This window comes from Oxyura jamaicensis, chromosome 4 (genome assembly GCF_011077185.1).
Source record: "Oxyura jamaicensis isolate SHBP4307 breed ruddy duck chromosome 4, BPBGC_Ojam_1.0, whole genome shotgun sequence".
Lineage (NCBI taxonomy): Eukaryota > Metazoa > Chordata > Aves > Anseriformes > Anatidae > Oxyura > Oxyura jamaicensis.
In genome coordinates, this window is record NC_048896.1 from 93,782,675 (window position 1) to 93,797,459 (window position 14,785).

Below are 14,785 nucleotides of genomic sequence, written 5' to 3' on the forward strand. Positions count from 1 at the left end.
TAAGCCCAGACTTGTCATAGCTGAGTACAGTCTCCCCTAAATCTTTCAATTGAGATGGCATTTGTAAAATTGCAGGCTTGAAAATTGCTGGATATTATTCTTAAAGTCACCACTCAGATTCAGAAAGCAGGCTTCAGTATAGTCAAGCAGAGGGCTGGGCTATGTCTACTCTGCATCACCATTTCCAGTAACTGCACGCTATAGATCAATCAGGACTTGCTTGTAATCCAAAAATAACTTCTAGCAAACTTACAAACGGAAACTGTGATGCCAAGCATAATCCAGAGCCCTTGTATTTAACCTCCAGAACAGTCAGCACCTGTACAGGCAGACTCCAGGCTTTCTCCAGCTGCCAGGATTAAAGCCAGGTCACTGCCATGTTCCAGAGCCCGCTTTTTCCTAGGCACATAGCACAGAAGCCAGGTTTGCTAGCCCTTCTCCCTTACATTTAGCATGTGTGTTGCAGAGTGCATTGAAATTGTGTACTAGGGCAAAAGTAACCTGTAGAAAAAAAAACTAGTGATAGCAAGCCTTTTAGATACCTTCACAGTTCAGTGCTAACTAGGCTGGTTGGAAGCCCCCTCTACATTGCTCTCACTGTTAGGCAAAATTTCTGAAGGACGTCAGCTTGGCAGGGGGTACAAAGAGCATAGCTTCAGGCAGGCATGTCCCCCTGAAAAACAGCTGCACAACCACTTCTTTATTCTCAGCCTTCTCCCCCGAGGAGCAGCACAGCACTGGTGCCAGCAGAATTGGGCTTAGTTGAAATCCCTGCACTCAGCTCTGGAGCTCTCTATGCCACTTGCTTTTTGAGCAGCTCTCCTCTCCCCCTCCCAAAACACTTACTTGGCCTGTACAAGTCAAGCCACCACTTAAAGCAGACACTGCAGCTCAATGAGAGTAGAAATCCCATGGGTGCATTTCACTGCTCACTCTGCACCAACACAGCTGTCCTACAGGCCCTCCTCCTTCATGAACCTGCCTTGTAGGAGGTATGAATATTGCTGAAGCAGCCTTAGGAACTTTATAAACATAGAGCTACCTGCTCCAGGGCCCAAGTGCCAGAGCTTGGCACACAACAGTACTCCCTTATGTTGTATTTAAATTATTCTTCATCTGCCCACAACACTGGTTGCCCATGCACTTGCTTTGTTTGCGCTTCCCTATCGATCAGAGGGCCAATTTTTCAACAAGCTAGGACCAAAAGACAACCAGGTTTCACCAACACCATGTCGTCTTATGGCTTGCTGCTCCTCTAGGAGTCAGGAACAGGGACTAGACTATTAGGAACAAACTTATCACACCAAAACAATCCAGGGTTGCAGTCCTACATGCGGATGCTCACCCTACTCAACACAGCAAGGAGGACAGGAACATTGACTGCATTTGCTGATGTAAAGCTACACTTGCACCAGGTGAATCGTTGGTTGTACTCTGCAGAGACCTGACCTCTATCAGAGGACTAACACACTGGTTTTTCCCCTTTATTTCCAGCCTACCTCAGTGCAACTGGTGTGGGAACTGATTCCAGACAGTACAGTTAAACTCAAGAGGCACATATGTGACACCAAAAGTCCCTCCACACACATTTTACCACCAGCAACTGCTAGAGAACAGCAACTGACCTATACAAACCATGGCTCTGACTCACCTCCAGCATTTTGGATCAACGTAAAACATCAAAAAAACTTCAAAACCCCTGCATCTTAGGAAGTCCCAGAGCCACATGAAAGTTACCTGGAGACAGTACATGCACCCAAAAACCCCCAACTGATCTCTCACAAGAGAGATTTCTCATTAGGAGATCTCTCCTCCAGTGATCAGCCTGCAGCACCAAAAGCAATGGCAAGTCCTCAGGCCCCAAATGCAGAACAGAGTGCCGCTGGATTTGTCCTAGGCTCTCAGACTTTTTTTTTTTTAAAAAAGAACAAAAAACCCAAAGTCTTAATTTTGCAAGGGTGGGTGCAAAGTCACCCAACACAACACTTTACAACCTTGTGCTATACAGCCCGGGTGACTTCATCGGATAAAGCATTCACTGTGGGGTCCTTTTTTTTTTTTTTTTTGTTTGGAGGGAAAAAGGAATCAGGACACTTCATACAGATGGCTGAAAAGCAGCACCCAATTGTTATTGGGTTTTCCAAACATCTCTCCAAAAAAAATCTCCAAGCTGAAAACTAACATGCTCATGGCACAGCCTGGAAGGAAGGGAAAGCAGGGCAAGCCATTTCACCCCTGCTTTTGTCCTCCCAAGCTCTGACAACAGAGTGACACTCACCAGTGGCATTAGGCGGCACCTCCAGGTTGACGTTGACGAAGAACCTGATGCTGTCCCCCGAAACGATGGAGGAGTTCACAGCATCAAAGAGCTCCTCTCCCCCTGCCTCCTCCTTGGCCTCGCAGCCATCATCCGTGTCGCACTTGAGGTACCCTGCCAACAAGAAGGACATGCAGTTAGCCATGCTGTGTGCTGTGCCAGAGCCGTTGGGGCACACATACGCACTGATCATTGCCACTAAGGGCCGGAGCCAGGCAGCTGTGGTGGCAACAGAGCCTCACGAGGGCCTTCTTTGAGCCTCCAACTGGCAACTGCCACAGGGAAGCGAGAATCGGCTCCCACAAGGGTCTGTTGGTGATGCTGAGGCCAGTGTTCAAAATGGCCGCTCCACAGTCCAGCTTGGCATGTAAACATGGGTGTGGGGTCAGGGCGAGTGGCAGCCCTGGCACCAGCGGTGTCACCAGGGGCTGAATGCCACCAACCGAACCTCCTCAGCACCCTGTGCCTGGAGCCAGCAGTTTCAGGCAGGTTGGACATGACCCTGCTGGTGGGGCAGGCACACAACAAACCTCCAGGTGCACCACCAAGCAGGTTTTTTTTGTTGTTGTTTGTGGAAATTAAAGGCCCTGCAGGCAGTAAATCAGCTCCAAATCAATTAAGCACCACCTCACTCAGATCAAAAACCAGTATGAAAACAGACTGGGGTCCCAAGTGTTCCTAATTATCAGTGACCCTGAAGCAAAAGCAGTGCCACAGCCCTCCCCAGCCAAACCCTGTGCTCACCCACTGGCAGGGTGGTTGCTGTGCTTGCATTTTAGCAATTTAAAACAGACAGGGGAAAAAAAAAGATGGTTTCCAAGGAGACACCCAATGCAGATGGACAGACAGACTTGTCGCTCCCCACAGAGACAAGCAGTAGGTCACAGGAGGTGGCAGCACCGAGAGAGAGACAAGTTTCTTAATTACAGCAGACAACTCCTTACCCTTTCGCAACGTTTCTAATTAGAGTTTAACCTAGCCACATTCAACAGCAAGCTGGTTCACTGCAATGTTTTATTATGAAGCAGCTGGAAAACTCTTGTGGTGTGCTCATGTATCATGTATAATTAGAAGAATTAGGGACATTATAGAATGTCAATTTTTTACATTACCAGGATTATTCAGCAGCTCCTACCCATCTTCTGACAAGTCTTTTATGCCTAATTTGAAGCTTGAAGCAGGAGGGATATATTTCATTAGCTTGCTTTAGGCACTATAGCAGAATGAAAAGGGTGAGCTTCAAGGCAGGAGCCTGAATAGAAGCTCTAAAATATTGATGGCTTTTTTAAAGCTTCATGTGAGCAAATGTAGATGCAGCAGCACCAAGAGAAGCAGCTGAAAGCAGTGCACGCAGTCTGAGGGATCTCGAGCCAACAGCTCACCACTGCAAAAAACAAGCTGTGAGGGGGGAAGCCACAAACAGGAACCGTGAGGCAGGACAGGGGCTGCAGCGCTTCCTGCCGCGAGCACTGCACCAACACGGGCTCGTCCTGACCGCTCCGCATCTCCCAAGGAGGGCTCAAAGGGGCTCAAACTTTCACGTGACTTTTAAGCCACTTTTCTGACATGTTAGGAACCTATCAAAAAAATCAATTTAATTATCCTTCTCCACCTCTGCCTCCATCTGCCTGCTCAGCAGTAGAAAGCACAAACCGGTCCATCTGAACAGCTCTCGAGGCTTCCAAAAGCATTTAAGTTCCTTCTGTCCCCATCCAGCCTGTCAAACAGCCAACAATACGCACCAAGGGTGCTGTCCTCTGCTGCTGCTGAAGCTCAGGCAGCTGTTTCCATCCCCGCATGATAGAAACTTGCCCAAAACAGCCAGAAAGAAGAGGGACAAGGAGAGCACAGGAGACACTTAAACGTGCCAGGGTTGGCAGACATACCAGGACTGAGGGGCAATCTGTGCCCTGGAGGGACATACAAGGGCTAGGCAGGTTACCTGCCAACACTACGAACTCCTGTGCAAGCATCTCAGCCCCAGGCAACATACAAAACCTGGGGCTTGACTCCTCCAAAACACTCGGTGGACAGCATAACCTCTCCTCACCCATGCTGAACACCCACCGGTGTTGACATACCCCTGATGCAAAGAAACCTTAGGCAGCCCTGCAAAGCAAGAACAGCCACAGGTGGGCCAAAATCCATTATTTTGGTTTTTCCATTTCAGCTATATCCAGAATGGCAATCTCAGAGAAGATGTCACAACAGGTCTGCACCTCATCTTTCCTGGGGAGTGGGTCAGGCAGGAGGCACACAGGGTTGTTTGAACACACAGTAAAAAGAATAACGTTGAGTTTTCTCACCAAGCCATCTCGACACAAATTAAGACACGGATAAGGTAAGAGCATAAGAACTTCTGCATTTGTTTCCCAACCCCACTGAAACTGGCTGGATAAGAGAGCAGTAGTGGTAAGCCCTGAAAGCAGAGAGGGCTGTAGATTGGAGAGAAACTGTGCAGGAGCTGGAAGAAGGGCAAGGGTGGAGTAAGATCACAGGGCTGGGCAGAGGTCAGTGAGGACTCTGGCAAGGGAAGCATCCTCAGTTCCTCCCTCCTTAGGGGAGGAAAGAGCAAAACAAAAGGCAGCCGAGTCTCGCGTCCCTTGGGCAAGGGACGGACAAAACACACTGCTTGCAAATAATCCTGAACCTGGGCTGTACAGGAACTGCACTCCCAGGCAGGTGTCTGCTTTATCACTAAACCACCTCAAGGTTTCATCCCAGGCTGTTTTGAATCCATCTGCTTAAGCCTGCCAGGTATTTTAAAATGCAAGCAACTTATACCTGTCAAGCACAGGGTCACCTCAAGGTAAGAAGATGAGCAGCGTGCATGGCAGATGCACCTTCCCTGTGGACACAGCTGGAGAGCTGCCTCCAGCCCTGGCAGCTGCTTTCCCCCCCATCGCCCTGAGGACTGCCAAGTGCCACCCCTGCTTCTTGAGGGGTGGCAGATGCCACAAGCAACAGCAGAAGCTGTTCTTTTTCTCTGAAAGCTTCAGCAGTGTTTTGCAGAAGTTTGGAGCAGGATCTGACACGGCCATTGCATAATCTGTGAAAATATTGATCATGTTTCCATATGGAAGATCTGTGGTGCTTTGTGGCTTGTGCTAGCAGTAGTTGCTTGGGCAATGTGGTTAAACACCTTTTGTGCCTCAAATTGGCTGGGGAAGAGTTAAAGACCACCAAAGCAGCACCTTGACACCCCATCTCTATCCCTGCAGATTGCTATCTTCATAGGAAGGCAGCACTTGCTGAAGTGCCAGGAGTTACATGACAGGGTGAGTCAGACCCCTGAGCACAAGAAAGGCTACTCCAGCCTGAAACAGGGTCTAAAAGCACTACAGAAATTTTGTAGAGCCTGAGGCTAGAGTTAGGAACCAAGTTAAGGCTGGATGAGAAGATCACCACAGCCCTCCTTTACCTTGAAGTGCACCTTTGTGGTCACAGGACGATTTCCCTCAGCCCTACAGTACATAGGGGACAGAAATGGAAAGTCACAAGAAGTACCCCAGCTCTGCTTCTATCAACCCTCTCACGACACGAAGTGCTTAACCCTGCAGCTATTTTGCTTTTGATCTGGCCTTTAAGAGCCCTGGGCTCTGAACTGGAAGAGCCCTGAATTGAGCTGCAGCAAGTGGAGGTGGCATTACCTCTCCCACCACTGTCTTAGCAGCACCTGGCAGCTGCAGCAATAAAAAAAAAATTGGTGGAGGAATAGTTATCAGGAAGTACAACTCCAACCCCATGCACATTCCCTAGAAAAGCTTAATCACTCCGTGGGAGCAGCGCTCACAGCCCAAGGGCTGCAGACTTCTCCAAGGAAGCTGAAAGTCTTAAGAAATTCTCCTGGGAAAAAAGCAGCTATGTTCCTCATGACATCATCCCACATGCCAGGTTACGAGACCCATGCCAGACACAGCCCCACCATAACCTTTCGGCATGCCTCAGAGGAGACACAAAGCCAATCGTGTTATTTTAAATCAACATCTGCAAGCACGCACACTATCCAGGATGTTATGAGTACAAATGCACCTATCCACACTTCACTGCAGACTCAGTTTAGATGCTTCACCTGCCTTACTGTGCTAAGGAAGGGCTTTTTAGGGGGAAAATTGGGAATATTTGCTTTACTGTTACCCAAATATCGCACAGTCTAGGCGTGTGTACACTACACAGGAGGAATTTTTTTGTTTCAGTATAGATTGCTGCTACTGTTTAGACAGCCTTTGCATAGATGAAAACAAGATACACATCCACAGATTTCCTATTTTACTCTACTAATCTGGCTAAGATCAAAGCTTATCAAGAGTTGCCAACTTCTGCCAAATCTCTGCAAAAATTGCAGGTTTTATTTCTGAGTGTGCCATATGTGAACCTTAAGACTAGAAACACTCAGAGCAGTTTTTTCTGAAAGGACTGATTTTGTCCTCAATTTCCAAGGTAGCCTAAACTACAAGCCTAGAAAAGCAGACAAGCCCTTGTTTGCACAGCAATGTCAATTCCTTCACCCAAATAAATCCCCAGCTTCCAGAATACTGAGATACCATCTGTCCTTCTTCTGAAGTGGTGGTTGTCCCTGCCCTTGAAATCTCTTCAAAAAGCCAGAAAGTTGCATTAAAAGGGTTCTTTTGGGTTCACACAATTGGCAGTTCAACAAGATGAGCTAGTCACATTAAATTCATTTAAGAAAACTAAGATTTAACTTCATGATTTAATTTCTAGGTACAGAAAGTAGCAAGTCACAGGACAGTCCTTTTTGTAAAGCAGCACTGGTCACCCCACCAGAGTGCCGGAGTAGCAGCATGCACTGTGCTCCTGTCAGATCCAGCCTCGCTCATTTTGCCCTGGAAAAGCAAAGACTTGCCTTCAAACTCCACTACTTTAGACGCTTTTGTTTGAAATCCAACAGCAGGCCTCACCCGTACTGTTTCAAACCATAAGCTTCACATAAGCCAAATGGCCAGCTCTGCTGCAGTTGGATTTGATCAAGCACAGGAGTTTGCAAGTTCTTGTTTCAGAGAAGCCCAAGAGCTATGTGCCCTGACTTTCTCCAAGGAAATGCAGATTAATTATAGAAGGATGAACAGGAGCAGTAATATACATTCCACAATACATTCCACAGCTTTTAAAATAAGGGGATATCAACTTAGATACAGACATTACCCTAAAAATCAGGTCTGGTTCTTCAAGCATCCCAGTGCTCAGCCATAATGCCGTGTTAAAGGTCTCAGACTGAGTTTAACAGTGAGCTCCATCTGTTTTGTCCAATCCTTCGGATTTTCAACTTAACAGTAGACACTAGTTTTCAAGAAAGGCATGAGGTTTTAATTAGCTTAAGGTGATCAGCCTGAGCTGAAAGTTAGAGGGCTTGCTTTTTTCCCTGAGCACTGCAGGCTTGTGGATTCATTACACCTCTCAGAAAACACCTAAATTCCCTGTGTTGAGTTCAAAAGTAAACAATTAATAACAGAGCCTCCACCTCCATATTGACCTTTACACAATGCACAAAAATGAGGACTCCTATTGCCTCCAAAGAGCAGACCTTACAGTTGGTTAACGTTGGCAGGGACAAAGCTATCAAGGGATGCAAGAGAGGGTTAGAAGCACTTTGCACAAGCATTACCAGTTCTCTAGGCTGCACAGAACTCCAGAACAGGAATTTATGTAGCATCCTGTGCACACATGCTAACCAAGGCAAGCTTCTGGTCACACATCACAGGCAGATTTCAGAATAATTACTTATCAAAAACTCATTTGAGGCAAGAACAACTACAGCTGTAGGAGAGCAGCTTTTAGGTAAACATTAACCTCAGCATGAAAATGTAAAATCTAGGCAAAACTTCAAAGTTGGTTTTCAGTTTTTTTTGGTAACTCATAAGAACCTGAAAAGCAAATCATGAAAGACTTCCTCCTTCCTAACAAATTACTCCATGCCATCGACAAGACAAATTAGTGCTGCAGCCACAGAGCAACATTCTCCAAAAGCTGCTATCCCATCACTTTTTTTTTGCAAGGCTGTCTCCAAAATTAAAAATTTAAGCCACATTGATTAAACAAAGCATCTCTGTATACAGCTGGATGCTCGCTAGAATTTTAAGCTTTTTCCTTTGGTTCACAGTTGAGATGTTCCCTGGCAAGTCTCACTATTTTCATCCTAGGGAGACTTACCTACCCTGTGGCAGGCAGCCACAGAGAAAGTTTATGCCAGCTCAGGAGAAGGCTGCTGGGGGTTAGGGGTTGTCCACAGGCTGTGTTGCTGGACTGCTCAAGGCTTGCTGACAATAAATTGGCAAGATGCATCTAGATGTTACCTCCCATGCTTGTGTTAGACAACCTCTTTTATTAAGAGGAACGTTATTCATTGGCACAGGTATACAAATGGCTTTTCTGGGTCATTTAGGTGAGATTTAGAAAGCATCTTCCAACTCCAGCCCCTCCACAGGTAGTTTGTGAGAAGCAGAACAGCTGAGGATGTGTTGGTGATGCTTCTTGGCTCTAGAGAAGCTATTGGGAGCCCATCAGATATAGCTTCACACAGTAATGGCCACCTGCTATAAAAATGTCAACCTGTTCCCTAAGCTTTGAGTGCTTCAAGGCCACAAATTAAACCACAATTTCATCTGGTTAAAGAGAAGGTAGAAAGCATCTAGCAGGTGAGTCACCGAGACAAGATGCACATCCTCGAGGTAATAGATCCCTCCACAACCAGCCAGCCATAACTTCAATTGCATGTTTCCAATCCTATTTTGAGTCCGTCTTTTGTCATGAAGAGCCAGATGGAAATATAAACTTTCCCCTGCCACTTCAGTAATAATTCATAACAGAACTGAAAGAACTGATCTGCTACAAAAAAACACCCAGGCACTTTTGAATTAATTCCAGTATTGTATTTTGCAGCCAGATTTCTAGGAAATGCTGTGAATAATCCAAGTAATTCAGTGGGGCTTTGCTTTGTTTTTAGAAAACACTGCAGCACGTGGAATTTCAGTTCTGTACTGGAACCCACAGAAATCAGGAGCGTTCATTTTATTAGAGGTTCCCTGTAGACAGTTCTCAGAAATACATCTGCCAGAGACCCTCTCAGCCTCCCCGTCCATGGGTAGCAGTAATGTATCATCTGCTGTTAAACTGGGCATCTCATCAGGGAAACCCACTGCGAAAGAATTTGTTTCACAAAGACGTTTAGATTTATCTCCTGGTTGGAGAAACAATTCCAAGACAGATAGAGACAAGTTTAAAAAAAAATACACAAAAACACCACACATACCAAACTGAACTGAGAAACAAAAACAAGTAGATAAAATATATCCAAACATCCCAAGCCAGACTGGGGCCTTGGGGCCCTTCAGCACAACTGCAATTTATTGTGCCAGCAAAACCAATTAATAAGCCAGAGGAGACCAAGCAGTAAGGGATTTGCTCTGGAAGACAAAATTTATGCTGCGATATCTGTTGAGCCAGCTTTAAAAACAATGCAACAATTCAGATATCCCCAACACTACACTGTGGCTCCTTCCTTGGGATTTTGCAAGAGGAACTAGAAAGGTTTTGTGCCTTATCAGAGAAAGTTCTTGTGCCAATTAAGCAGCTCATCACACACTGGCAGAATTTAATCACTTGCAGCTAATAGCAATGCCTTTAGAGCTAATAGACTTGTAGCGAGCACTGGATGCTCACCGTCCCCATCCCCTCACATAAAGAAGGTGCAGAAGATTGATGACCAAGGGACAGTTCAGGGTTTGGTGAGTTATTCTGAACGTGGATTGTGGAGCTGCATTTCATCTGGATTCCCACTATCTTCAGCTTTGGACTGGGTCTACAAAAATCTCATTAATCACCTAAATTTGCCAAGAACAAGCCTCACTTGAGAAAACCTCGCTGATGATTCAAGCAACTTAAATGCGCACTCTGCACCAACAAGTACTGCTCCACAATGCCAGATTTTGTTCATTTGTTTGTGGAAAAAGGCTCAATCCAGACATAAAAGAATGGGTAGAAAACACAGATTTCCAGTGAGATACTGTTGTCAGAAGACAACTATTAAGTCTGATGAAATACATGAATCAAAACCAAATGTGGCCAACAACTGCCACACATACCTGCTGTCACCACGCTTCACATCAAACTTCTAACTGGGCAGACATGAACTAATTTCCTCATTTTTCATCCTAATATTGCCTCTACAGAAAGATGTTAGGCAGATTTTTTTTCCTGCCAGCCGTATCCCACGAATTTACCTTCTGCAATGCACTGAAGAACACAGTGACTTTCAACTTAGTTCTTCCAGCAGTAGCAGGGAACTGGAGTGCTCCAGAAACTTGTAACTTGCGACTAAATACATGGGCTCCTTTGATCAACTTTCCAGATTTTTAGCCATTTAAGAAGTCAGACAGGAGACCATAAAAACCCCTCTGAGCTTTCAGAATAGTCATATACTCGCATCCGTTTGCTAGAAAATCCTTCCTGGGCTTTTCCCAGCTCCTCGGTGACTAATAAAAAGAGCTACAAATTATTAAATACCACAGTAAGTTTTTGTGAACAGCAAATATCCAGGCGAGTCTTACAAAGCATTGTGTTGGTGCAGCAAGTACCCCCGATACAATGATTTAACCTAAAACTGAAATCTCAACTCTTAAGGTCTGATATTGCTGCAGCTTTTACAGAGAACACAACAAGGAAAAAAAAGTTAGCTGGCAAGACAGAGTCTTCAAACAGAGCCTCAGATATGGCCTGGAACAAAAACATCCTAATTACGAAGGATACTGAAAACCACATGTATGAGATCGCAGGAGGAGATAAGGAAAGAGCCCAGCTGTGCAAAGAGCAATAGTATCAGGAGAGATTTCTCAGCTGAGAGGTGAGGGAAGAGTGCTAGGAAAAAGTGCTAAGGAAACCAAAGGAAGGGTTGCCTTTTTTTTTTTTAAACAGATAGGATTTTCTTCAAATTTTGAAGCACGTACTGGTCTCAGGACTGAACTGGCCGATCCAAACAAGTGGTGCAAAGAAACAGCTCAATGATTACGTAGCCCCATTTCAAAACAAGCTGTTTTGAAACTATATGAAGAGGTAGCTTCTTCCTCTGCAGTTTTCTCTAGGCCTGATTAAGTTTCTGGGCAGCTCCTCGAGAATCCACATTAAATTTCTACGGAGAGCCAAGGTGCTGCCTTGCAGAGGGACGTGGGTATTCACATGAGCAGCTCCTGAGATGCGCTGCCTGCATATTCTGCGCCGAAACACAAACCCTCAGCTCAACCAGGCAGTGTAAGGTGACTCATCACCCAAAGTGAACTTTAAAAAAAGGTCAGTCTGTAATGACTAGAAGGCTCTGAGGAACAAGAATGACAGCCAGTTTGAGGCTGAGGGAAATACACCATGTTTTCAATCACAGTATGGTTCGATACCACAAACAAGCTGAGGATGAACTCACAAGCAACATTCCCTCCTTTCCTCGACCCATGCAGAAGCATAACAGGAGAAAAGCAGTTTCATCAAGCCCTTACTGGTAGCTCTAAGGTGCCATCTCCTTCAAGGCCAAGAAGCTGGATAATACAACTGGGACAAAAATTCTCACTGCCGTAGCACCAAGTTGAAAAAAAGGCAGAACTTACACGATAGCTTTGCACAGGATGCGCCAAAACCACGCGCTCTACGAATATCCAGAAATCTGCTGGGGCTTGGGGGTTTGATACTGTGATTTTTCTTTAATAAGAGGAAGAGAAGATACTGAGTTTGTCTGCTAGAGGCAGCTGCATCCTGAAAACGGACACTCAGCAGCTTCCCAGCATGAGATGCTAGGACAGACAGCTACCCTGGTGTTTTGTAGCAGGAAGGTTTGGAATGAAATACGTGGATCCAGGAGACTGTTGCATAATTGGGAAGGACAAATACATCTGTATTTTTCCCTTAGCCCTCAGCAAGCCCTTACAAAGCTCTCAGCGGGGAACTAGAGGCTGTCATCTCTCCAGGCTCCAGCCCAGATTGCCCTCTTACATCCCCCCAGCCACATCCCAAGGGAACACAAACAATCCAAGGAGGGTAGGAGCAGGGCTACCCAAACCTCATACCCCACAGGCCCTTAGGAAACCCACAAATACCAAGGAAATAAAGCCTTCTGGTGTTCCAGCACTAGTTTCTGCCCTTCTGTTCCTTTACCCAGCCTTTTCAAAAGGCCCTTACTAGAGCTGATAGTACTTGCTCCCAGTTTCATCTTTTTCCTCCTAGAAATTGGCTTATATAGTGCTTTTAAAGAAGATGAGTGAGCCAGTGCCAGAGGAAGGATTGTCAATAGTAACACTGGATCCACTGCAGCTGCATCTGGCAGATATTCAGCCTCCCCTTCCCAGATGTTAAGCTAAAGGCTTGACCCTCTGGAACAAGACAAAGGGATGTTTTGACAGCTATAAGCATCTGCAGACCTAAATAACTGGAGCATTTCAGCCTTGTGCTCTCACAATTTGGAAATCCTGAACGCTCCAAGCACTACACCTCCTCACAGGCAAGAAACCCCATGCCTTTAGATAGCACATCCCACAGGGACTGGTCTTGGGTTTACATCTCAAAATGATCTCTCCCTAACAACCTCGTGCACATATTACTCCAAAGCCAGAAGAAAAGTTGGAACTTTCCTGCACTTCAAGTTTGGCTGTATGCTATTTCTGCCCTTATCAGTATTATGTCTCTAAGGGCTCAGCCACCTTTGCTAAGGCAGATGATACAAACTTCCAAATACCTCAGTTTAACCATGGTTCAAAAGAAATCCTTGAGACATTCTGCATCAAAAGATGCATTTACTGGAACCATGCAATATTTGCCTGATGCTCTTAGCAGGCTGTCTCCAAAGGGATCTGACACCTACATTTGATCTCCGCTCCAAAAAGTGGGAAACAAGTGCACTTGCCAGGTTGCATTACAGGAAAACATCCTGAAAAAACTGGAAAAGCAAGGAGCCACCCAGAATAGTCAGCGTTGACAACGCAAGGTTATTATTTACTGCTTTGAATATCTAGACCATCTACAGGATATAAAAATGCAGCGTCTGCTTCCAGTACTAGATTACACAACTATGATGCAAGGCTGCGTTCGCATGCTGCTTAAGCTACATGAATTTTGTATCACCCGTTTTGAGTTCTCGGCTAACCCTGTAGCGTAGCTCTTGCCCCAGTAAGGTGACACAATGCTTAAGTAAGTCAAATAATACTTACCACTCTCTTCAAAGAAGTATCCATTTCTTGACATTGCTGCTGGGGGAGACTCTAGAAAGAGAAAAAGGAAACATAAGGATCTTCATGATGCTGAACATCTTCACCTCGCTGCTAAGTTCACTTCAAGCCTGGATTGCAGTCCCGAAATACCACAGGCAGAAAATTTTCCTCGATGTGGCAACTTTAACCTTTTGTTTATTGACTTTAGCATTTACCAGAATATCCTGTACAGTTGCAATTACTACATGAAAACAGTTAGGCTGTCTCAGGCATCCTGGGCTAGGACCACAAATCAGCAAGACCAAAGATCAGGACAAGGCTGATTGTATCACAGTGACCTATTAAACCTAAACACATGCAGAAATAGATGTTAAGCATCCAAGAGAATCCTTTTTAAAAATGTAAGCCATAATGAAGCCCAGGTTGTATCTTACACTCGGATAAAAAGAACTAGTTTTGTGTAGGAAAAACAACTCTATTCAGATACAAACAGGTTTTTACATCCTATCCTACTGCTCTTAATCATTAGGACACCCCCTAAACAGCTCTCGGCACTTGAAGATAAGCACCAAAACCCTGTAGCCTTCCTCTGCCTGCTTCCTTAGCTGGGGTCCTGCAGGAAGCACCACTTGCACCAAGAGGGTCTTGCAAGGAAACCACAGGTGGAAAGAGGACTGACCAAGAGCAAATCACAGCACTAAAAACACAGCACTACCAGGACCAAGTCCCCGTGACTCATTGTGGGACATTTGTTAGCAAATCAGTTCTGCAATTACTGCTGGGAAGTTTGGTATTTACCCAGCAGAGATGTTCGCACCGGCTTTCAGGTGTGATCAAAGTCTGGTAGCCAAACTCAGACTGGTTGTTTATAACACTAGCAGTATTTGACAACTCAGACTGTGTGGGCTGGAAACAGCAACTCCTCTCTACAGGTGCATGCCCTGTTTTAACAGCCAGTTGATAAAGGTCTATTTCAAGCCTTTCAAGTCACCTGAGCATTCCCTTGCAAAGGCAGCTCCTGGTTGCTGCCTCTCTATACACAGCTTCCTAGCCAAAATGCAATCAGAAAGAGGAATAGGTTTGCTCCGTCTTTCCCCACTTCATTAGGCTAATCAAACATTACCTACGCAAGCCTGGGATGAATTTGGGCCAACAAGGAAAGAGGTCTCGCCTGCTTTATTGTTCTACAGATTAGGTTTCCTGCTTTTCGTTTGAAGTAGGAGATTATTTCCCAAAGACCCTTTCTCTACCCCATAACTTCTGGCTT

At 45.5% G+C, this 14,785-nt stretch overlaps 1 protein-coding gene across 7 annotated transcripts in view; it reads right to left on the bottom strand.

Moving 5' to 3' along the window:
• Positions 1–14,785, bottom strand: part of SLC4A11 (solute carrier family 4 member 11) — a 134,998-nt gene that overhangs the window by 61,523 nt on the left and 58,690 nt on the right. For all 7 annotated transcript variants that reach the window (XM_035324460.1, XM_035324461.1, XM_035324458.1 and 4 more), the window contains exons 2-3: positions 13,519–13,569; positions 2,279–2,431 (exon numbers count right to left, since the gene is read on the bottom strand). In XM_035324460.1, the coding sequence (XP_035180351.1) occupies positions 2,279–2,431; positions 13,519–13,569 (204 nt within the window). The remainder of the gene's footprint in view (positions 1–2,278; positions 2,432–13,518; positions 13,570–14,785) is intronic.